The following is a 24,412-nucleotide window of genomic DNA, read 5'->3' on the forward strand; positions in this document are numbered from 1 at the left end:
TTTTCAATGTCATTATTAAACTTCCTGGTTTTTTTGACAGTCCGGTTCTTAGATTGGAAACTTTAAAAGCTTTCCGTAGAGTTGTTTCCGGAATGGACATTTTATTCAATCCAAACAATGACCTTGGATCTTGGATTTCAAGTTCTCTCAGAAGCACCAACCGAGACATTAGAATTGCTGCATCAATGATTCTCCCTTTTTTTGCGTCTAACTTGAAATCTTCTGCCAGAGTCGTTGAGATTCTTTCCAAAATCAACATTAATGCAGAAAAGTATTTAATTGAAACCACGATTATGGCTTGGGCACAACTAGCTAAAAATGCTGAAAGTGAAACTCTCAACATAATATTGGTCAAAATGATCGATTTTTTCGCTCTACAAAGCTCGTTTAGTACGTCTTTGGTAATGTACTATATTCGCTCTATTGCTCGTTATAAAAATCTTAGTACGTGGAATTTATTTTCACCTTTTTGGAAAACAATAAGTTTATCTGTTGTCAAACAAAAGTATTCTACCCCAATAGTCTTATCACGCTTTTGTCGTTTATTAGATATTCCAGTCGATGATTTTCTTTCTCGCACCCATTCTTATACTGTTCCTTATTTGATTTGGAACGGTGATAAGGCATCTATTGAATCTATTGCTTCATCACTTAAATACCATGTTGAACAGCTAATTGTTTCAGACTTAAAGAACATTATGTCTGTTTCATTTTTAAACGAAATCAGATACCATGAAAAAAACACCAATTTTGGCGATCTTTCCAGGACAAAGTTGATCAATATTTGCGAAACTTTTCAGCGCCTTGATTTTATGGGTACCATTACATCTGATTGCTTGGAAATCTCTGTGGAGGTACTCAAAAGATATCATCCCAATAATTTAGAAGAATCTATGAGTGATGAGGAAGCAAAGAAAAAGACAATTGATGATCTTTCTCAAATATTTTCTTTTATTTGTATTGCAAAAGTTCGAAAATCAAAGAAAAAATCTACCCATCGCTCTAACATGGCAGAGTTTTTGGAAGAAAACATCTTAGGTATTCTTCATTTTTTAACTGGTGCGATTCTTAACCCATCTGAAAAAACCTCTCACGTTGAACAACTTGAGTGTTTGAATGGGTTGGCAAATTTAATCATATGTTCTGGTAACATATTTTTTAAGGCCATTCCACAAATTTGCTCTCTTCTTCAGGCTGCTTTGGAAATTTCTGTTCTCCAAGCTGAAACAATTAAGGTTTGGGATTTAATTTTTCGCTCAATCAAAACCTCTGATTTAGAGCAGCTTACCGATCTAATTTTTTCGGTGATCATTCAAAAATGGGAATTTTTTACTAAAGAAGCTCAAAAGTCAGCAAAAGACTTATTGAATTATTTAGTCTTTGTTGAAAAGGATGAAATGCGACACATCATCCAAACCAAAGGTGTTCCTTATACATATGGGATGCTCCCAGACTTAGAAGACATATATAAACAAATTACTACAATGGTGGTACCACCTCAGCTTAGCATTCATCAGCTCAATCCTTTACTTAAGCGCATTTTCAATGAAAATGTTTATGTTGTTCGCCAAACAATTCTAGAAATTAAACAATTTTTAATGAGAAATCAACCATGCATTTCTGAAGCCATGAATACCCCGATTCTTCGCAAAAGCTATATTGATCGACTTTACACGATCCTTTTGAACACTAGCTATCAATTTCATGATTCTAAAACTGATATCCCCTATTTATGCTCTCAGTGCCTTGGTATTATTGGTGCTGCTGATCCATCAAAAATTGAAATTACAGCCGAGAATCGCAGCGTAATTGTCACTCATAACTTCAATGATGCTAAAGAGAGTATTTCTTTTGTTGCTTACTTTTTGGAAAATTATCTTGTTAAAGCTTTTAGAGCTTCCACTGATCCAAATGCTCAAGTATATTTAGCGTATGGCATTCAGGAATACCTTAAATTCTGCGGTCTCTACTCCCTTACTTTCAATGAAACATATCAAAAGGAATTATGGGATTATTTTTCTCCTTCTTCCCAGAGTTTGATGCTACCAATGCGAACATCATGTTATACTCTTACTGCATCACCAGCACAAGATCCAGAAAGCTATCCAATTTTTTACAATGGCATTGATCATTTCAAGTGGATTGAGCGTTTCACCATTGACCTATTGCAAAAGGCTAAAACTAACACAAATGCTGAGCAAGTATTTAAAGTTTTTCGCAAGTTTATTACTTATCTTGATACCTCTGTTTACAATTTTATCCTTCCTTACGTTGCGCTAAATGTGGTCCTTGGTGAATCATCTGAGCAACGAAAAAACATTGTCAATGAACTCTTATTGATCCTTAGTACCAGCAACGACAATAATAAAAACAGCAACATGAAACGCTTTTACTCCAGTGTTTTTTCTGTGATTGATTACTTTAACAAATGGAAGCGTCATCGACAACAATTTTTGGGAAAGAGCAATGGGCGTTCCAAGAGTTCGCGCTCTGGGAATATTATTTTGAATGACAAACCAATTGGTATTATTGACAGCCTCATGAGCAACATATCTCCAAATTTGATGGCACAGCGATCTTATGAATGTGAATCATACCCACGAGCTATCATGTATTGGGAGCAGTTTTTGGATAAAAACCCCAATGCAGATTCCAATGTTCGTGAAGACATTTATTCCAAGTTTATGGAGATTTATGCTAATATCAATGACCCCGATTCTTTGGAAGGAGCAGCCAGATCGTTTAAAGAGTTGTCGGTTCCACGGAAAATTTTACAGATGGAAAACACTGGTAGGTGGGATGACGCTTTAGAGTGTTATGAATCTTTGTCAAAATCATCCGAATGGGAATGGGATTCAGAGTCTGGTTACCATATGTTCCGTTGCATGAAGCAAGGTGGAAATTATGATAATCTTCTGTCTTTGCTTGATTCAATGATGCTAACACAAAAAACGATTCCTGACAAGCTTCTCAGTGTCGGAATTGAAACGTCTTGGCTCGCTGGCGATTTCAAGAAAATGGAAACTTTGCTTAGTCAAGTTCAGCATGAGAGCAAAATTGATTTTAGTTTTGAAGTTAACATTGCTCGAGCTCTAATCTCTTTACAGAATTCTGATTTTCAAGAGTTTGGAAACAGAATTGAAATGGCACGACGAGGTGTTTCGGAAAATTTAGCTTCAAGCCCTGTTTCATCATTGTATCAATGTCATGAATCTTTGGTTAGACTTCATGGCCTAGCTGATTTGGAACTCATTGGAGATTTGAGTTCATGCTTCAGTCAAGGAGGTGTTGATCACCGCACAATGTCCACCGGATTCAATCGACGTCTTGAGTTGGTTGGCTCAAATTATGAGGCTAAGTGTTATTTATTGGCACTGCGAAGATCTGCTGTGCTCTCTACAAAGTATGTTGTCTAAATTTTAATTTTTTATTTTTTCCATTAACTTTTTTAAGCCTTCCATATGCTAAGGAAGAAGCCCAAATCACTTGGATTTACAGTTCAAGGTATGCTCGAAAATTGGATCAGTATAAGCTTGCTTTGCGGGCATCGCTTAATGGTTTGTCAAACAACCAATTCACAAACTATGAAGCTTATATCGAGTATGCCAAGCTGTTTTGTTCTCAAGACGATTATTATGAAGCGATCAAGTGTTTGAATAGCATGGTTCCTGGAGGATTAATTCAGTATCTATCTAAAAAGGATAATGAAGCAAATAGCAGCCAATCGCGCCAAGATAACGACGGAATTGTCATTGATAAATACCTTGCAAAATCTGCTTTGTTGCAAACAAAATGGCTGGATATGTCTGGTGAAGGCAAAAGCTCTGAAATTATGCAACGCTATGCGCTTGTGGCTCGTGTTTATCCACAATGGGAAAAAAGTCACTATTATTCTGCAAAGTACTATAATCGCATTTATGACTCTCAACTTGCACAAAGTCCTGAAAACAGAAGCAAAGACTTGTAAGTTGTTTTATGATATTTTTACTTTGTCATGTTTTGTTAACAAATTTAGCTATTCTGGCGATTATATTTCGCTAATGGTCCGAAACTATGCCATGGCATTACCCTATGGAACCAAATACATTTACGAGACATTGCCGAAAATGATTTCTCTTTGGCTTGATTTTGCAGATAATGTCAGCAAGTTTGAAGATACCCCTCCATATCCGAAAGAAGTTATTCCTGAAATTTCTCTCAACCGCAAAGAAAATTTGACCAAAATCAATGAGTTTCTTTTGAAATTCGTTGACAGAGTTCCTGCCTTTGTTGTATGTATATTTTTTTTCTGTGCATTAAAATTTGTTTCTAACGTCACAGTTTTATATGGCAATGCCTCAGCTCATGTCTCGAATTGGTATTAGCGAGTCTAAAGCTTCGATTGTGCTCCACAAAATCATTATAAGCATTGTCAAATCATACCCCCGGCAGGCATTATGGTACGTCTTTGGCAAGGCTAATTCTCAAAACAATATACGAAACACAGAGATTGGAAAGATTATTGATTCGCTCAGGTCAAAGGTTTCGGTACCAGCAACTTCTCAAATCCAAGCAGAAAGTTTGTCGACTCTGTTGATTTCCGGTCAAAAATTTGTGGATGTTTTGACCCAGTTTGCTTACATCAAAGTGAGCAAGTTGCCTGCTTCTAATACACTAAGGCTTAAAGATTTTAAATTTGACATGAGCTCTATTCCTTGTGGACTTGTTGTTCCAGTACAGCAGTGTATGCGAGCGGTTCTACCCAACGTACCAGAGGGCATGAAACACCACAACCCTTTTCCTAAAAACTCGGTCATTACAATAGCTAATATTGACGACACTGTCAGCATTATGCAGTCTTTGCAAAAACCCAAAAAGATTACCATTTTTGGTAGTAATGGAAGACGCTACAGATTACTGTGCAAATCTCATGATGATGTACGAAAGGATTCCCGATTGATGGATTTGACTTTTGCTATTGATTCGCTATTGCAACGCAATGACAAGGCTTTTAAGCGACGACTATACATCAAGACTTATTTTGTGACGCCATTGACAGAGGACAGTGGCCTAATTGAATGGGTAGATGGCATGCGGCCGCTCCGAGATATCTTGACAACGGAACATAACTCCCGAGGAACAGTGATCAATTGGAAATTCATTAAGGAGAACTTGGAAAATAAGGGTGTAATAAAGGACCTTGTTCAAGGTCTTAGACGCATTATTCAGACATATCCATCTGTTCTCAGATATTGGTTTTTGGAGGTATTTCCAGAGCCATCTGCTTGGTTAGAAGGTCGTGGAAGATATGGTCGTTCGTTGGCGGTCATGTCAATGGTTGGGTATATTCTTGGAGTTGGCGACCGTCATGGCGAAAATATCCTGTTTGATGTTAACACAGGTGGTGTTATGCATGTTGATTTTGACTGTTTGTTTGACAAGGGCAAAGATTTAGAAATGCCAGAGCTTGTTCCTTTTAGAATGACGCACAATTTGGTAGATGCTTTGGGCGTATTTGGATGCGAGGGTGTGTTTCGCAAGTCTTGCGAAGTGACATTGGAGTTGATTAGGGTGCATGAAGGCATGGTAATGACAATGCTTGACGTGTTTTTCCATGACCCAATTTTGGACTGGTCTAAAAAGCGGAGACAAACTAAGAAAAAACACATTAAGGGCTTTGGTGCTGCACGCTCTCCTGAAGAAGCATTGTGGTCGATCCAAAATCGTATCCGGGGAAAGTTGCAGGATGAAGTGATGCCTTTAAAGGTTCCAGGACAAGTGAGTTACCTAATTGCAGAAGCCACAGACGAACAAAATCTCGCTCAGATGTACATAGGTTGGATGGCTTATTTTTAATTGCATAATATAATAGAAAAAAATAATACTATTTTTGATTTACTTGTTAAAATTATGTGAATTTTTTGTAAAAATTTTATGGTTCAGCTGTGACTATTGTATTGGGAAGTTTCAGTTTTTTTTTTTTTTTTTGGTATTTTCAGAATCTTTAGAAAGGCTCAGCCGCATAATTAAAATTTTTTTTTTCAGATTCTTCACGTAAACCCACAACCACACAAACAATGGACGACACAATATTTAAAATCTGCGAGCTCCAGAAAGGACCGCTGACAAAAGAAAACTACGTTACAGCTCTTTTAAATGTTTTGAAACAGGATGAGGCTACTGCAACAATTACTAAACAAGATCTTGAGCAGATCCAAAAACTGCAAGCTCAGCTGAATGAAGAAATTGTGGCCGAAGAAAAGGCTGTCGAAAACAAGAATGAATTAGAAGAAGAGGTCGGAGAAGAAAAAGAAAAAGATGAAGAAAAAGATGAAGAGGAAGAAGAAGAGGAGGAGGAGGAGGAAGAAGAAGAAGAGGAGGAGGAAGAAGAAGAAATAATTTTCGAAGGTACTACTCCTTTGCATGCACTTGTCGGTGCAGTGGACCCCAACATCTCTGATGACGATCTTGAAATTGTACTCGAAATGATGGATACACTTTTTTCATACGGAGCTGGATGGGTGATCTGTAAGTTTATTCTTGAAATGATTTATTTTTCATACTAACATGAGAAATAGTGGATGAAAACAATGAAACACCTGGATGCATTGCTTATCGCAGAAAGCTTCCAAAAAAAATTTATGACAAAATCGTTTATTCCGGTGTTCGTGCAGAGTTTTTATTAAACCATCTGACTGAAGAGGAGGAGGAAGAAGAAGAAGAAGAAGAGGAACAAAATTTAGAAGGAAATGAAAAGGGTGATACGGCCCAAGACCAAGAAGCATACCTGGAATCAAAACTCGAATACACTGATCACAATTTAGTTACCAGCGAAGCTAAAGATGGTGTTATGATGGATTGGGAAGATCCAATCATGAAACGCAGCGCTGAAATTATTACAACAGACAGTGAGAAAGATGGATCTGGACCTATTGTTTTGAATATTGGCTTTGGCATGGGTATCATTGACAAATACATTCAGGATTTAAAACCTAAGCGACATTTCATTTGTGAGGCTCATCCTGAAGTTTTAGCCAAGATGCGCAAGGATGGCTGGTACGAAAAGCCTGGTGTCACTATTCTTGAAGGTCCTTGGAAGAAAACATTACCTGGACTTTTGGACCAATGTTGCAGCGAGCAAATGTACTTTGATGGTATTTACTACGATACCTTTTCTGAACATTATAGAGATTTGAAAAAGTTTTTTGATTTTGTTGTTGGAATTATGAAGCCAACTGGTACATTTTCATTTTTTAATGGACTGGGTGCTGATCGTCAAGTGTGTTATGATGTGTATAAACAGATTGTTGAATTGGATTTGTCCGATTATGGACTAGAAGTTGAGTATGAGGAAATTGATATTGCTCCTGAAAGCAAGACTTGGGAGGGAATCCGCAAGCAATATTGGGCTATTAACAAATACTCGCTGCCGGTGATTCGATTTATGGGATAAACTTGACAATAGATTACATTTCCAAGGGCCTATTTTTTGATAGATTTTGGTGACTACTATACTAAAGAATAGTGTTTTATTTTTTAATTGAAATCTATATTTTAGAAAGGTTATAATTATTAATAAATTTTATCTTTGGGGATCCATTTTTAGCAATGTTTTAGCACTTGTACTTTCTGGTGTTAGTGTCATCATTCTTTTAGATCTTGTATATTTATGCAAAATTTATGACAAATTAGTGAGTTCTATTTATTTATTTATTTATTAATAGGTCTCATTTTATATGATTTGAATAAATCAGCTATTGCTTATGGAAATTCTGTGATTTTTTAATAAAAATTAAACTAAAACCTGCACTAGGAGGAGTGATGGAACTCAATAATTTGCCTCAAGATGTTCAACAAGATAAGAACCAGACAGTGAAAACTACAAAAGATTTTTCTTAAAAACCTAATCAAATCAATTAAGTCCTGTTGTTGGTTTTTCTCTTGAATTTTTATGGATTATATAACTGTTTGAGTCTTTTAAAACTCAATAAATCAATTACAGGTTTGGTGATTGCAAATCATAAATGAAAACGATTCTCCCATAAATGATTAATTAATTCAATTAAACCTCAACAGCTAAAATTGTTAAGGTTAACTGGTTTAATCTCTATCAAAAAAGTGTCAATAGCTAAAACGTAGTGTAATTTTTTTTTACTATTTCATTGTTTGTTTAAAAAAAAAATAAAAAAAAACCTATAAAAATTATAATAAAATAGAAAATTTGACCCTTTTTTTTCTTTCTTTCTCCTTTTAAAGCTTGGAAAGTTTTGCATCAATTTCCTTTTCGCGCTTGGAAAAATAGGCCTCGCGTGACTCCAAATCCCTCTTTTCTTTAGCAATGTCTTCATCATATCTCCAAGTATCAGCAATAACTTCCTTAAGCAATTCAATGCGGATTGCAGCATAGGAAGGTGACTTGACATAGCTTGAAATCTCTTTGTGCTTGATGAGAGTCTCGACTTCTGGGAGCCCGCCCAGGGCATCGACAATTCCAGTTTCAAGAGCCTCAGCTCCAGGAAATCTGTGAGCACGGAGAGTAATTTTTGCAGTGAGCTGGGTGCCAAACTTTACGCGGAAAATGGACATCATGGGGGGTTTAAGATCAGCACCAAAAGCGACTTCGTTCATGCACACAAAGCCTTTGGATGGGTTCATGACGCGGTAGTCGTGACAAGCAGCCACCATAAACCCAGCAGCAAAAGCGTGGCCATTGATAAGAGCAACAGTGGGCCAGGGGAATAGCAAAATGGTGCGCATCAGGCGATAGTAATAATTGGGGAAAAAGCCCTTTGTGGAAATGGCTGCTTCAAAGTCGAGACCATTGGAAAAGAATTTAGGGATACGTGAGGTAGTGACAAGAATGCGCGGGGTACCCTTTGTACGAATATAATCCAACGCATCAAGGTATGCGATGACAAAGTCTTGAGTATAGCGATTGTCTGGTGGGGAATTGTATTCAAGGAGGTAGTAAGAATCATCAGCAGAAACTGAGACATAAACCCAAGGTTTTTCTGACGAGGGGAATGCAATTGGAAACGACATTATAGAAAGAATAGAAACGACAATGATGTATGGATATGATGGAGTTAATAATTAAAAGAAGTGATGTAAAAAGAGAGAGGGATAGGAAGTTTTTTGCCTTCTTGTTTGGTGTTTCTTTTATATTTGTTCATGATGTGTAACCTCGGATGTAAAAATGAGTGGGGGGGGAGAGGTGGAAGGGGAAAGGATAATATCACAGACTCTAGTATATATATATATTACATAATTTAAAGTTGGGGAAAAAGTGTATTTTATGGTTATTACATTTTTTATTAATATTATAAATATATATTACAATACATTCATGTCATAATTAATGTAACAAATAAAATTAAATTTTTGTAACAAAATATCACATGACTTGATTATTTTTATTAACAAAAAAAAAAAAAGGAATTAGCCGCATGAAATCAACAAAACCAAATTAAAAAAAAAAAAAAAAGGCCCTTTTTTCCCTCCCAAATGCGGATTAATCCGGCGGGCCAAAAAAATAAATAATTTAGGCGCTGGTAAAGAGGGAAAAAATTAAAAAAAAAATTAAAAAAAAATTAAAAAAAAAAATCACTTGACGACAAAGAAGTGTGGTGATGATGACAAGTAAAAAAAAAAAATTCATTTTTAGGGCGTGGCTTAAAGAACCAAATCAAATAACAAAGCAAACTAAACGTTTCATAAAACGAATGTTCTTTTTCTTCTTTTTTTTTTATTTTTATTTTTATTTTGGTTCATAAATCCCCCTTAATAAAGGAGCAAGAGTTTTTTGTTTTAATTTTTAAAACCAAAATCAATACCATATTCATTAATGTTCAAAATAGTATTATGTCCCCCTCCCATCCCCTGAAAAGTTATTTCTATTTTTAAAAAAAATCTTTTATTAACTATTGGTACAAATCTTTTTTTATATATATATATAAAAGCATTAAAACAAAAAACAAAAAAAAACATCAAATCGAAACGTTATGTACGATATATATATGAAAAGGTTGGTTGTATCGAGAATGAGGATGGATGCGTAAGGTGCTGTGTAATACAATAAAGACGGATGATTGCGTAGCTATTAAGAGGGTATTCATCAGGGTCATTAAAAAAATTAAAACAAAAAAAAAAAGATGGGATGGAGTTAAAAGCTTGCAAAATGAGTTGGTTGAGATAAAGTTGCTGGATAAGACACTGATCGAGCTTTACATGATAATCTCGGGCTTCTCGACATTGCCAGCAATGGTCTTGTGAGGCAAGACACGGCCACCATTCACGTAAATCTCATCCTTAACTTCGACATCATCACCGAGAACAGAGACATTCTCAACACGGGCCCATCTGCCGACAGTAGAGTTCCAGCCAATGATGGAGTTCTTGACATAGGCATGGGGCTTAATGTTAGCATTGGAAAGAACAACAGAGCGCGAGAGTCTGGCGCCGGCGCCAACAGTGACATTGGGGCCAATGACAACATTGGGGCCAATCTTAGCCTCAGGAGAAATCTTGGCCGTGGGATCAATGAGAACATTACCGCCCTGAACAAAGGGTTCAGAGGTGGCTGTCAGAAGCTTAGAGTTCTTCTTAGCAAGAGAAGTAAGGTAGAGACAGGTTCCGGAAAGGAAGTCCTTAGGTTGACCAACATCCATCCAGTAGCCCTCAAGATCAAATGAGTGGAGCGAGCCTCTTTCGCAAAGCTTAGGGAAGGTCTCCTTCTCAATAGAGGTAGGTCTGAGTTCAATAAGGTCAATGACAGAGGGGTTCAGAATGTAGATACCGGCATTGATGCGGTTACCAACAAACTCAACAGGCTTCTCAACAAAGCGGTCAATTTGAGAAGACTCGGGCTTGTGAACAATGACACCATACTTGGAGGGTTCATCAACCTTGGTAGCAACAATGGTACCCTCACCACCATGGGCCTTGTGGAACTCAGCCAGTTCGGCAAAGGGGTAGTCGCAGATAATATCTGAGTTAAGAACAAAGAATGGCGAGTCGTCCTTCTTAAGAATATCCTCAGCGAGCTTGAGAGGACCGGCAGTGCCCAAAGGCTCAGTCTCGACCGAGAAGGTAATGTTGACGCCGTATTCTTCTTCGTACTTCTTGAGAGTGGCCACCATGACCTCAGGGCGGTAGTTGACGGCAAGAACGATATCCTTGACACCGGCAGCAGCCAAAGACTCGACTTGGTGAAGAATCATAGGTCTGTTGCCAAACTCAACGAGGGGCTTGGGGAGAGTAAGAGTGAGAGGTCTAAGACGAGTACCGTAACCGCCGACAAGAATCAATCCCTTCATTTTTGTATGTATGTGTAGAAATTAACGAAAGATTTAAAAAAAAAAAAACAAAAAAAAAACAAAAAAAGAAATCTGAGTAAAAAGCAGATGAGCAGAAAGTTTAAAGAAATAAAGTCAAAGAGAAGAAAAAAAAAAAAAAAAAAAAAAAAGAAGAAGAAGAAAATAAAGAGGAAATGCAAAGGTTTTTATAGTTGTTTATATATTTATATATATATATATATATATATATATATGGACATCAATATTTTTGGAAAAGTCTACAGGGAATAATAAAGGATACCGTGGTAACTATAATAGTTGTTGTTTGAAAAGAATGCGGCCAGACATACAATGATGCTATTTTTAACAGAGGCGGCGGCAGGCACAGAAAGACAGAAAGGGCAGCGCACACATTTCTGAAGACTACAGAGGGCATACACCGAACGGCCACGTAGTACTATATAGAGTTATAGAGTTATATATATATATATATATATATATATATATATTAAAAAAAAAGAAGCCTTTCAATATTGTAATAATAATAATAATAATAATAATAATAATAATAATAATAATAATAATAATAATATTGAAACTAATAACTAGTTTACTCTATCTTTACGTATTTTTGAAATTGAAAATTTAATAATAATAATTCTAATTAATATTGACAAATCTCTCTCCACACACTCATCCATCCATTCATTATTTAAAATGATTTTAGGGGAAAAAAAAAAAAAAAATTATTTCCAGTCATTTGACAGCTCGATTTAAAATTGATCTTTTTTCTCTTTTGTATGATTTTGGATAATGCAATTTGTTGCTTTATGAATTTTCACAAATTCTTTTATCCATTTGCTATGAAAAAAAAAAATATAAAAAAAAAAAAAAGGCTTGACATTATTCAAAATTTTTCCCCTACTAGTAGCTACTATAGTAGGAATAGAACTATTATTATTGTTATTTTTATTTTTTTTATTTTTTTTATTTTTTAGGCTGATAAAAATTCTGGAGCTCCCAAAGCCGGGCCAAATTCTGGCGTTTATTTCTTATTTAGGATACCATATTCCAAAGTGGGAAGCCAGCGCGCCAGATATGGAAAGGCATGTGACCAGAAAGGGGCAGCCTTCTGGAGAAGAGAGAGAAAGATGATGAAATTAAAGAAGATGATGAATTAGGGATGGTTGAACTAATAAAGAAAAGACCCAATGATAATTGATTGCATAGAAGATCTCAGTGTCTTAAATATAGTATTAAGCATAGATATTAAGAATTATATATATATACCCTTAAAAAGTTTTTTTTTTTTTTGGTTCATTGAATCAAAGGTTTTTCAATATTTTCTTTCATTTTTTCAATCATTACTACATCACCATGATCTTTAGTAAAGCAAATATCATATACAAAAACAAATCCTTCATTCCAAAGAAATGACACTTCTGCATCTGGTCCCCCCCTTTTTTTAGGCCCCCCTCACTCCAACAAGCGTTTCCATCCAAATAAACATTTTGTTATTTAGTGACCTCCTGAAAAATGTAGCAACAGTTAGACACTGCCCACGATGTGACATGCGTTAACATAAAAATATTGGGTTTATTACGTAGATATTTTATAGGTATTATTATTATATTTACATAATTAAATTATAATTTAAGATAGATATCAAATAAAAAGATGAATATAGTATATCCGATAAATGTCTATAAACAAAAGAGAATCACAAATAAACGGGTATCGGTCCTCCTTTTGATGTTATGCCCTAGGAATGGAGACCAAGGTGATAGAACTTACTATGACAAGTCGAGCAGTTGTATTTGAGCCCCACAGAAATAAACAAACAAACAAACAAAAAGAAATGGAAAACCTCCTGCCATTTTTTTTTATTCATATCTTTAATTTTTTTTTTTTTTTTTTTTTTTTTTTGGTCTCGTTTTCTTGCTCTCGATTATGTTTGGCTTGTCCACCATCTTGTGGAGATCCATTAGGTCCATGGGATTTCTTAAATATACACACATGTATGTGATACCTTTATAAAAAAAAACGTTTAAAAGTCCAAATAGCCCATTTGCTGTGCAATCGAAATCTAAAAAAAAAATTAAAAATAAAAATAAAAATAAATAAATAAAAAAAGAGCTTTCGCTGGTTTGAAAGGATTTTTTTTTTCACTTAGTATATAATTAAATTATAACTCAAATTACCCAGAGGTTAAAATATATCCAAAACAAGAAGAGCCGCAACACAAGAGAATCAATTTTTGGACTTAAATAGTGCGCCGTGGCATTCAATCATGACTTGTTCAAACTATTCCACACATACTTTTTCCTTTTTTTTTTTTTTTTTTCTTAATATTGGATTCTTCGTTAAGTCTCAGCTTCTTTATTGTGATTAAGTGTCAAGTAGAGACCCGCTCGTTTGTTTCAAAACAGCTCATCTCGGGTTCCTGGTAGTGTGAAACCAATACCACTGAATTTTTCACCGACTCTAAGAGTAAATGAATGGCTAATAAGCTTCTTTTTTTTTAATACACAGGCACTTCAAATAACGCCTTTTGTTTCAAAAGAATTAAGACTAAATTTTTGCAGAAATTCATGGAAATGAAATGAAATGAAATGGAAATTAAATTTAAATTTAAATTTAAAATGAAAATGAAAATGAAATGAAAATAACGTTGCAGTAGCAAAACTATTCGTTTTTAGATCGTGCGGCTCCAAATTTATTGTTCAATTTCTTTGATTACTTCAAACATAACATACATACTTATTTTTGTTTCATATTATTTTGTTTTTTTTTTTTTATTTTTTTTTTGCTCCCGATATTATCCTCCGATCTAAAGAAAAAAAATCATTTCATTAACTCAAAGGAAAAGCTAGATTCCAATATTCAGTCAAATCATTAGGTAAATCTATATTATAATTTGTTATACCTTCTCTCCTTTTTCATATTCTTCTCGTGATTTTCACAGTAAGTTTGAGACAAGCCCAAAACAATCGTGATTCTTTCAATACGTTTAATTGATTTTTTTTATTACGTCTATAAGTTAATTTTAAATTTTTTAAAAAAAAGTTATCATGTTTTTATTTTATTTTTGTTTTCATTTTCATTTTCATTTTTTTTTGACCATTTTTTCCATCTTCGTCAGTCAGTCAGTCAGTCAGTCATAAATAAACTGTTTATTCCTTCTCTTTAATTTTGAGCTTCAATCAAAGCATTAATGTCCTGAGCACGCTCACCAAGACCTTCACCCTCAATAAACTTCTTAAATTTGGAACGAACACCCCAACCACCTGTAGGGCTCGACAACTGGAACGGATACAAAAAGTTGGCTGCCTTCTTAAAGTTAGGTCCCAATGCGTAAATCTCGTGAATCAGATCCTCCATGCAGATGATTCCATAATCTCCCAAAGCCTCTTCAATGATGGTGTTGTCAGTGATTGGCACACGACCAGTCTCACCTTCAGAAGCCTTAGTGTATCCACGCTTGTAAATCAGCGTGCGCACAGAGTTAAGAGTCGGGTAACCAAAAGCTACAAAAGGCTCAACAATGCGCAATAGTTCGGCAGTGCCCTCAGTAAGACGCACAAATACACCGTTGTTGATCTCTTGCAACCGCATAGCGTTAAGGATTCTGCGAGCTTGAGGAACCAAAGTCGTATCACTCTTTATCCGCACAACGAAAAGAAGCTTTGGCTCAGAAGGTATCTCCACCCGCGCAGATGTTGCCAGGGTTCGCTCTATCCGCTCCTGCTCTTGCTCAGATGTCCGGTAGTGCTTAACAAAAGTTTCAGCGCGCTTGAACTGTGCAGCCCGACGCTTCTTCTTCTCAGCTTCCTCGGCAGCCTTCTTCTTGGCTTGAGCCTCGCGTGACAGTCTCTGACGGTGCGAGTCGTTGTTTTTGCGTTTTTTCAGAAGAGTCTCATCCGGAAGAGCAGGTTCCTTAGATGCTGCAAGCTTGGTATTATTCTTATTCTTAACGGCCATAATGGTTGTAGTGGTTGTGATGTGAATTTATTTGGTTGAAAAAAAAAAAAAAAAATTGGTGATAAGCAGACCCGTAAAAAAATTTTTTTTGACCAATTTGGAAAATCAAAAAAAAAAAAAAAAAAAATTTTAAACCGTTAAGTCACGTTAATATCACATGATATAGTTTATAACATAGGACATAGATTTTAAACAAGTAAAAAAATTAAAGTATAAAGTATAAGTCATAAAGTATTTTTCACTTTCTTGCAAAGCCTTTTAGTGGATGAGTGATGAGAGTTCCATGACTCGACCATCCATGCACCATCATTCTCAAATAAGGGGGGAAAAAGTTGCACTGAAACAACATCCGCACTTTTGGTTCCCACTCCTTGACGGCTGTTGGGCATCCGCCTGTTCTAAAAATATGCCTATACCTTACTAAATAACGCTAGTAATGGACTTTAAGCTGATATCTCAATATATAATATTAAGAAACTATCTTTTAAAGTGTAAGAGCAATTATAAGATCAATATCCACAAATGTCTGATAAAACAAAACAAAATATCAAGATAATGGTTATGATGATTATTTTTTAAAGAAATAAGAAAGAAGAAGAAGAAGAAGAAGAAAAGTACCTTTTTTCTTCTATATTAGAAAAATTGGTAATTGGAACTAGAAGCCTTAAGAATTTAAGCTTAGAAGTTTAAAATAATGGGACTGACGCGCAATCCTTGTGCGGGAAGAGTGGTATCCAGGATACGCCAACAGTCTTTGTGGGCATTTTCAAAAATTTGTGGTACAGTATGTTAAGGCAAAAAAAAAAAAAAAAGAGAAATGTAAAATAGAAAGGTGCTGAAAAATCCCATATAATTTTAGAGATTCAAATAGAAAAAGCAAAAGGAAAAAAAAAAAAAAAAAAAAAAAAAGAAAAAGAAAAAGGAAAAGAATGGATTTCGTTGAAGAAAGAAAACCAGAGTAATATTTCATAAGAAACCTGTTAACTTAGTTGGTTTGAAAATTTCTGTCAAACTTAGAAAAAGCAACATTTTTTAATTGAATTGAATCAAATCAAATGTATTATTGAGAAAAAAAAAAAGCCCTAGAGGTTTTAGAAATTATGGAATTTAAGTAATTTGAATATCTAAATGATTTTTATGGAAATAAATTCTTTGCAGAAGGGTTTTTTTTTTTTTTTTTTTTTTTTTCAAATTTCGAAATTTTTCAATCCTTAAATCTCACAAACTTTTCCAACATCTACTTTTTTTTTATATTTGACTTGTCTCCAATGGTCGTAAAAATCATAGACAATATACAATTTTTATCTTTTATTATTTTACTGTTTCTTTTAAGAGATGATAAATGTATTTTTATTTAGAAATTGTAGGTTTTCTTATTTGTTATATGAAATTAAAACTCGCATGACTCTTATGAATCATCGAATAGATTCCAACTTAAAAAGATCTGTCGTGATATACTCCTCTGAAAAAAAAAAATCTCGCTTGCGTCGGGTTAGATCGGCTGGCGACGTCATATATAAATATATATGCAAAGTCTCAAACTGACCCGTTGTAAGCCGATAAGTCAGTAACTATCTGATTCCAAAAGATGGACGAAGCAGAACTTGTACCCGGAAACAAATCCCGGATTCAGGCTCCGGTCTTGCACCGTTTGAATAAAGTCTAAGAAGTTGTAGACAATGAAAACTATCTATGAATTTAGATTTTCCATCAAATAGCCTTTCAAGTATAAACTGATTGTAATGTCATGTTGCTTAAAATGATTCAAAGCTCAAGTGCTCACATTTGCCCAATACTCTTTGTAACACACCACCTTTAGTACAACAAGCTTTCACAGGGAAAGAAAAAAAAAATTTTATAGTCTACCACCACCACCAATTTTAAACCACCAACCACCCATCACAACGGCCATATCACCACTTTTTTTCTCTTCTTTCTTTTCTTCTTTCTTTCTTTTTCTTTTTTTTTTTTGATGCCTTCTTCATCTTTCATTTCATATGCCTCTCATGCTTTATAGCCTCTAAATTGTATTACTAGCTATAACATCATAGAAGTTCTTTCTTTTACAAAAAAAAAAACAATTATTATCTATATAGAATAAAAAAAATACCCACCTGTGTTTTCTTCTTTCCCCAGAGAACCACTCCACTCTCGTTGTTCTTTCATTCCTTCTTTTGCCCCCACCACCCACTGAGAGAAAGTCTCGAAAGATCCGTTTGGCTTCTTTTATTGAGAAATTCATAGACTTCTCTCTTCATTTTTTGCGGTTCCCTTTGGATTTTTTTTTTTCTTTTTTTACGTTTACTTTTGTTTTAAACCTTTTTTTTTTACATCTTTTTGGTATACATACACCTTAAAAAAAAAATTTTTTTCTTTCTTAGGCCTATTGCTAAAATTCTCGTCGGAGAAAATTTTAGTCGCCAGCAAACCACAACCAAACCAACGTACTATTTGCTTCTTATTCCATACTTCTTCTTCTTCTCTACAATTCAACGCTTAAGATTTTTGTGTATCTGAAAAATTTTAAAAAAAAAAAAACTAAAGTCTACACAAAAAAAAGCACTAAATATAACCATAGAATGGACCGCAGCCCTGCTGCTCTTCTTAATAACCAGAAAGATTCAATGCCACATAATGCTGTCGACTACTCGGCCATAGCAAATCCTCCTTCCGATTCGACGTATCAGCAGCAGCAGCAGCAGCAGCAGCAAGCTCATCTTCACCACCACAACCACCTCCAGCATTCTCACCAACTATTACATTCTCAAAACCACAACTATCATCAACAACAGCAGCAGCAGCAGCAGCAGCAGTCTCATCATCATCTCCAGTCTAGAGCTTCCTCAAGTCTCCTGGGCCCTCATCAAAAGCAGTCTAAGGACGATCTGCCGGCTGAATCCTCTTCTATTTCTGCTCCCACATCTTCCACTCCTTCTTCTTCTAGCTTATCTCAGTCGTTTATGGACCCCCTCCCAGACGCCACATTTGTAGCTGTTCAATCTGCTGCAGTAGCTGCTGCTGCTGCAGGTGTATCTGATTTGATGATGAACTCTGTTTCTTCAAAAGACCATGCGTTGTACACAACTGGAGCTCCTTCACAGGTCCCAGATTATGCAACCATATCGGCTCAGTCATCCTCGTCTCATTCTGCTCATCAAACTCGCCAGAGCACTCCAACTACCAGAGACGCAATCTCTGATCCTAACGATTACTATGTTTCTGTTGCTCAGCAGCAACTCCAGCAAATGGCAAATGACTCTCCTATTCAGCAGCTTGCTGCACAGTCTTTGCGACAGCACCAGCAACAACAGCAGCAGCAGATTTCGGGTTCCCAGCCCATGTCATACCATAATCATCAACAGCAGCAGCAGCAGCAGCAACAACAACAACAACAACAAACTCGACCGACTCAGCTTCCTTCTATACCACTGTCTTCATCTTCTCAGCCTTCCCAACAGCAACAAACTTCAGTAACATCTCTTTCTCAAACTACATCTCCTCAACTGCAGTCTGGTCAGCGCCACCACCAAGCAATTGGAATGGGTCATCCCCCCATGACAATGGTTGTCCAGGAAAACAACGGTGTTGAATCTAATTCCAAAGGCTCTTCTCAGACTACTCTTCACAGATTGCCCCAATCCCAGCATTCTAAATCTGCACAGCAGCAGGATTCACGGCATTCTCTTTACTCAAGGCATTCGGTGGCGAGAACTATCACTGACCAACAACAACAACAGCAGCAGCAGCAGCAGCAGCAACAACAACAACAACAACAGCAACAACAGCAACAACAGCAACAACAAGCTGTTGATGCTCTAACTTTTCATCAGCATCCTCAATACCAACAATTCCAAATCAAAAAGGAATTCCCCTCACCACAACAGCATTTACAACAAATCCAGCAACAGCACCAGCAACAAATGTTACCACCCCCATCTCATACAGGTTCTTCCGTAATCCCTCTTCAGGCATCTAATGCACCCTTTCAAGGCATGGAAATCATTACAGGAGGCCCTGTCCAATACTCGCATATGATTCAAACTGGCACCAATCCAGCAGCCAATACCCATACCCCATCCGTAAGGCATTCCATGGAAGGACTTACAGACCCCACTTCTATGGACACCGTCGCTGCAGTTGCAGCTGCTGCTGCTGCTGCTGCATCTCTTAATTCAGAGATTGGTGCCGGTCGTGCTCCCCCGGCTCAGGCTTTGGGGCAGCAATCCAACATTCGATACTTGGGCAATGGGAATCAGGCATTCATACCTCAGCCCTTGTCCCAGTCTCAAACCCGGACTCAAACCCTTCCACCCCCAAGCGTTGATTCAATTAATAGAAAGCGAAAAGCTAGCGACTTGAGCGAGTTTCATCAGGTCTCTCTTAGCCGATCTGCCAGCGTGGCTGATAGAATGAACCATGGTCGGCCAGACATGTCCACTCATGTGCAACAGCTTCAGCAGCAGCTCCCCTCTGCGTCACATTTGCAGCAGCAACAGCAATTGCAACAACAATTACAACAACCATTACCATCTTCTTCTAGCTCCTCTCATACATCTCGCAACAGCCAGCAGCAGCAGCAACCTCACGTAGAGCATTCAGAACCTGATACAACCATGGAAGAGCTTGCTAGTAGACTTCGTAAAGCAGAACAGGGTGCTCAAGCCGAAAAAACTCGCCAGGCTTTTGCCATGTTGTGGCTTCACAAAAACTGTGAGCTTGCAGAAGATGCCGCCGTTCCTCGCAATCGCATTTATGCGCGGTACGTCGACATTTGCACTCCTCATAATATCCGACCTTTAAACCCTGCTTCCTTTGGTAAGCTGGTTCGCGCTGCTTACCCTGGAATTAAAACCCGACGTTTAGGTGTTCGCGGCCAAAGCAAGTATCATTACTGTGGCTTCCGCCTAATTGGCGATCAAAACAATGCTTCTGGAAGTACTCCAACTGGCACCCCAGGAAGATTTGTAAATAGTCCTGACAGGTATGTTTTTTTTTTAATTTTTTTTAATTTTTTTTAATTTTTTTTTCTAACTCTATTTTTAGCATTGGTACATTTAAACAATCATTGGATGGAACTCCTCTTTCACAAAATGGGTATGGCGGCTCTGCATTTTCTACCCCCAGCCAAAATCGCATGTCGCGGGCCTCAAGTCACTCCATTTCAGAGTATGACGCAGCTCGCATTTCGGACCGCGGTTTAGATACCTTCAACCCTATAAATCTTAATGGAAATTTGGACTTTGGTCTCCCGGAGCTTCGCTTTCAAGGTGTGCATATTGACCTAAATGAGTTCCCACCAAACCAAAATTCATTTACAATTCCTGGGATTGAAAAATACCTTCCTCTTGGTTCTGACCGTGATATTGTGATGACTCTTCATGGGCTCTACTTTGCCCATTGTCGTTCTCTCATTGATTCACTTCGCTCCATGAATATCAAGAAATTTCTCCATTGTCTATCAACTTTTGTTAGTGGGTTGACTTCACCAGTCAAAAAACTCCTTAAAATGGAAAATATCGGTATTTGGGCTCAAAAATGCGACTGGGCCATGTATAAGGTAAGCTTTAAAAGTCTATTGATGCAACACTGGTGTATGCTAACTAACCTTCTTTTTTTTTTAGGAAATGGTCCGAATTATCAGTCCTCTTGCAATTAAAGATATATCATCAGATGTTTTGGAAGCCTTAAGATCACTGGGTCAAACTCTTGTGAGCACTTTGGAATCCTCGCTTAGTGACATGTCTGAACGTTTTATTAGCGTCAAGCTTCGTCCTGCACAAGCTTTCACAAATATTATTGATCGACTTGTGCGTACCAATGAAACAGGAATCCAAGCTGATAAAATTCTTAAGGATGTGCATGAGATTCGCAAAATGCGAGATGACTGGAGTCATCTTGATGCCCGCTCAATTGTCATGCGAGAAGTTCCTTGCGGCGGCCTTGATGTTCAACGGATTATTCGTGATGATGTTATCAGACTTCTTACAGAGAGCGAGCATTGCGCACTTGAGGAGGCTCAAAATGTCAACAACCCTAACTCTGACTCGTCTAAGTCTAGAAGCAACTTGCACAAATGGGCACACTTTTTATCAGCACTTCCATTACAGTTTCCCAATGTTTCTGCCCGTTTATTTTTGCTGTGCATGAGCACGCTAGTGACAGCATCGCTACGTCAAATTTCGCTTGATGGAGGGACCGGCTTTGGTGCTTGGTGGATTGTGCGATGTTGGATCGACGAATGGATGGGCTGGTCGGCAGAAATGGGCGGCTTTTTAGCAATAGATGAACTTAAAGAAGCTGTCAATTTCCCAGAAGTGTCCCCAACTACCACGGCAACTTCAGTTGGTGGCAACATGAGTGGAGCAACTGCATCAACTCCTCTCTCTGTTACCTCGTCTTCATCTTCTGCGGTTGCCGCTGCCGCTGCAGCTGCTGCAGCTGCTGCTATGGCAGTGGCAAATTCCGGAGTGCCATCTATACCTGACAACTCTCTTGCTGAACATCAATCTCAGGAAGACAGTTATCGTGTTTCTACTCTTATGCATGGCACCAAATTGCCACATCAGCCAAAGCAACAAGATGAAAATTCTTACCAGAACCCTGGAGTATTTGTTGAAATGAATCACAATGCATCCATGTCTATTCTTAATACCGAAAAGGCACAATCCGAGCACCTACAAAAGCATGACGCAGAAAATAAACAACTTGCTTGTTTGGTCAAGTCCGAGCCTTCTGATGATACCTATGGTCCTAACCTTAACACTACAAGCAACGGTGGAAATACCAATTCAAATCTTGGTACAAATGAGCCCTCGTTGGTAAATGAACCCATAAAAGCTGTTCAACATTCCGCCTCGCCGCAAATGGCAGCAGGACCGTCAGAGCAGCAAGGTGAAGAGCAAACTGCATCGTCAGTGATTGCTGCAGCTGCTGCAGCTGCCGCTGTTGCTGCAGTGGCTGCCGGTAACAGACCATCTTCCAGTCCTACTGCATCATTTGAAGACATGGACTCTGGAGAGCAAACCATCCAGCAAATCAGCGATGTACTAAAATCTGCAGTCCTTGATGAGACTGTAGACCAAACAGGTTTTATTGACGTTGATAATCATCAAACTCCTGTCGTTGTCGGATCTGTTCAGCAGCAAGAGGAGAAGCAACAACAAGATGTTGATGGTATGTGTCCTCCAAACATCAGTGCCACTGTCAGCAGCGGCAGCGATGGAATTAATACCGGCGATGGCATTAGTACCAGCGACAGCAATAGCCATGGTAGTGCAACAAGCACTGAACCTACTAGTGGTGATGTGTATTCTGCCGGACTTACGACTGCAGGCTCGGGATCTGCTAGCATTTCTGGCTCTAGTGGATCTAATGGATCTGGCGGATCTGGCGAGTTAAAGTGTGATGATAAAAATGATGGTATGCAATTTGAAGCATTCAATTTAACAACACCGCCAATCACCGTTCAGCCCGCTCAACAGGAGTGAATAAGTGGTTCTTACAAGGCAAGTGATATTTTAGTTGGGAATATCTTTTAAAAGGTGGAATAAAAAAATGAAAAAAAACTGTTTTAAATGAAAAAAATAAAAAAATTATAAATTCTCGACAAAAAAATGTTTTTTTGAAAAAAAAAACTGAAAAGGTTGCCAAATTAATTTTCTTATAAAAATGGAAAAAAATCATGAAACTGCTTTGAATCAAAATGATTAAAAAAAATAAAAAGGTTTAGAAAATATATATCTCTATAGTTGGTTATATAAAAAAAATTGTACATCACATAAAAATATGTCAAATAAAAATGAAATCATTTAAGCATACAACAATATCTACTATATTGTTTGTAAATTTTTGTTTGTTCTTGGTCTAAACAGTAACTTATGGTTATTTTAAATATGCTCGGCATACTATGACAGCAGATTTCTTCCTTTATTTCTAGTATTAGTTTGCAAATTAAAAAATAAAATAAAATAAAATAAAATAAAATAAAATAAAATAAAATAAAATAAAATAAAATAAAATAAAATAAAATAAAATAAAATAAAATAAAATAAAATAAAATAAAATAAAATAAAATAAAATAAAATAAAATAAAATAAAATAAAATAAAATAAAATAAAATAAAATAAAATAAAATAAAATAAAATAAAATAAAATAAAATAAAATAAAATAAAATAAAATAAAATAAAATAAAATAAAATAAAAACAGCCCCCCTGTAGTCATTTCGAGAAAGAAAAATGAGTTTTGGCAAAAGGTATTGTATGTATCATTGTATTTTGTGAACCTAAACATAAGTTAGATTTGAAGTGACCTGAAACCAAGCTGCTAAAAAGTAATGATTATCCCCTCTTAGTACTTAAGCGACTTAAATGTTAACTATTCGAAATGCAAATATCAAAAATCAAAAATTGAGGATAAATAGTGCAGCGTGATAAAGCAAGATTACGTTGTGATGTTTGAAAACAAATTTGTAAAAAAGGGTCCTCCCTCGCATGCGCAATGCTTTATGGATAAGCCGCAGGAATGGCTTCCCAGGAAACACATCTTGGAATGAGAACTTTTGTTGGTGCCAATATTGCATGGAAAGGGTGCATCTTTCAAAATAGAAAAAAAATAGTTTTTTTAAAATATTGGTATTAATTACTTTGCCCATGAAAAAAAAATGCAACCTCAATGCACTTGGATCTAAAGTCCAAAACATGAACGGCACAGGCTGCAACAAAAGTTTTTGGAACTAATTGGCTTGCTAGATGGGTTGCCATAGGTGATGTCTATATCAATGTGGAGAAGTGCAAATGGCTTGATGAGCCGTTTTACAGCTCTAATAAATGCTTTTTTCTTCTCTACATTACCCACATCGGATACCCATTAGGGTGGTCCGTCAATGAGATGATGGATTTTTTTTTTCAACACTACTACTAGAATTTGGTCAAAAGACCAAAACTCGGGTATTTGGCACTAAGTTCATATGACTATAAGTTGTTTTAAACCATTTTAACGGTTTTGAGGTAAACTTTAACTAAAATTATTATAAAAAAACTGCAAAAAGTATTAGTTCAAATAAATATATCTATGAGGGTATTATCTCCAAGCACTGGTAAAATGTTTTTAAAAAGCTGTGAAGAATTGAAAAAGGGTTTAAAAGCTACAGGTAAAATA

The 24,412-nt window shown here is 36.6% G+C and overlaps 6 protein-coding genes across 6 annotated transcripts in view; 3 read left to right on the forward strand and 3 right to left on the reverse strand.

Moving 5' to 3' along the window:
* SAPINGB_P001923 (uncharacterized protein) overlaps window positions 1-5,835 on the forward strand; it is a gene marked incomplete at both ends in the record, with an annotated part of 7,330 nt that extends 1,495 nt beyond the window's left edge. The window contains 4 exons of the mRNA XM_031996643.1: window positions 1-3,403; window positions 3,454-3,963; window positions 4,016-4,271; window positions 4,342-5,835. The exon at window positions 1-3,403 is cut by the window's left edge and continues 1,495 nt beyond it. Coding sequence (XP_031852534.1) covers window positions 1-3,403; window positions 3,454-3,963; window positions 4,016-4,271; window positions 4,342-5,835 — 5,663 coding nt within the window. The remainder of the gene's footprint in view (window positions 3,404-3,453; window positions 3,964-4,015; window positions 4,272-4,341) is intronic.
* Window positions 5,836-6,056: 221 nt separating this feature from the next.
* On the forward strand, window positions 6,057-7,432 carry SAPINGB_P001924 (uncharacterized protein; the record flags this gene model as incomplete). Its single annotated transcript, XM_031996644.1, has 2 exons — window positions 6,057-6,507; window positions 6,558-7,432. The coding sequence occupies 2 exons, from the start codon at window positions 6,057-6,059 to the stop codon at window positions 7,430-7,432; spliced, it is 1,326 nt and encodes a 441-aa protein (XP_031852535.1).
* Window positions 7,433-8,229: 797 nt separating this feature from the next.
* SAPINGB_P001925 (uncharacterized protein) lies at window positions 8,230-9,021 on the reverse strand (the record flags this gene model as incomplete). The annotated part of the gene is made up of 1 exon (XM_031996645.1): window positions 8,230-9,021. One exon carries the CDS (start codon window positions 9,019-9,021, stop codon window positions 8,230-8,232), a length of 792 nt encoding a protein of 263 aa, XP_031852536.1.
* A 1,181-nt stretch (window positions 9,022-10,202) lies between these two features.
* Window positions 10,203-11,294, reverse strand: SAPINGB_P001926 (uncharacterized protein; the record flags this gene model as incomplete). The annotated part of the gene is made up of 1 exon (XM_031996646.1): window positions 10,203-11,294. The coding sequence occupies one exon, from the start codon at window positions 11,292-11,294 to the stop codon at window positions 10,203-10,205; it is 1,092 nt and encodes a 363-aa protein (XP_031852537.1).
* Window positions 11,295-14,459: 3,165 nt separating this feature from the next.
* SAPINGB_P001927 (60S ribosomal uL30 domain-containing protein) lies at window positions 14,460-15,254 on the reverse strand (the record flags this gene model as incomplete). Its single annotated transcript, XM_031996647.1, has 1 exon — window positions 14,460-15,254. The coding sequence occupies one exon, from the start codon at window positions 15,252-15,254 to the stop codon at window positions 14,460-14,462; it is 795 nt and encodes a 264-aa protein (XP_031852538.1).
* Window positions 15,255-17,833: 2,579 nt separating this feature from the next.
* Window positions 17,834-22,741, forward strand: SAPINGB_P001928 (uncharacterized protein; the record flags this gene model as incomplete). Its single annotated transcript, XM_031996648.1, has 3 exons — window positions 17,834-20,235; window positions 20,298-20,811; window positions 20,876-22,741. 3 exons carry the CDS (start codon window positions 17,834-17,836, stop codon window positions 22,739-22,741), a joined length of 4,782 nt encoding a protein of 1,593 aa, XP_031852539.1.
* Window positions 22,742-24,412: the final 1,671 nt, after the last annotated feature.

This window comes from Magnusiomyces paraingens (genome assembly GCF_902498895.1).
Source record: "Magnusiomyces paraingens strain CBS 517.90 genome assembly, contig: contig2, whole genome shotgun sequence".
In the NCBI taxonomy this organism is placed as follows: Eukaryota; Fungi; Ascomycota; class Dipodascomycetes; order Dipodascales; family Dipodascaceae; genus Magnusiomyces; species Magnusiomyces paraingens.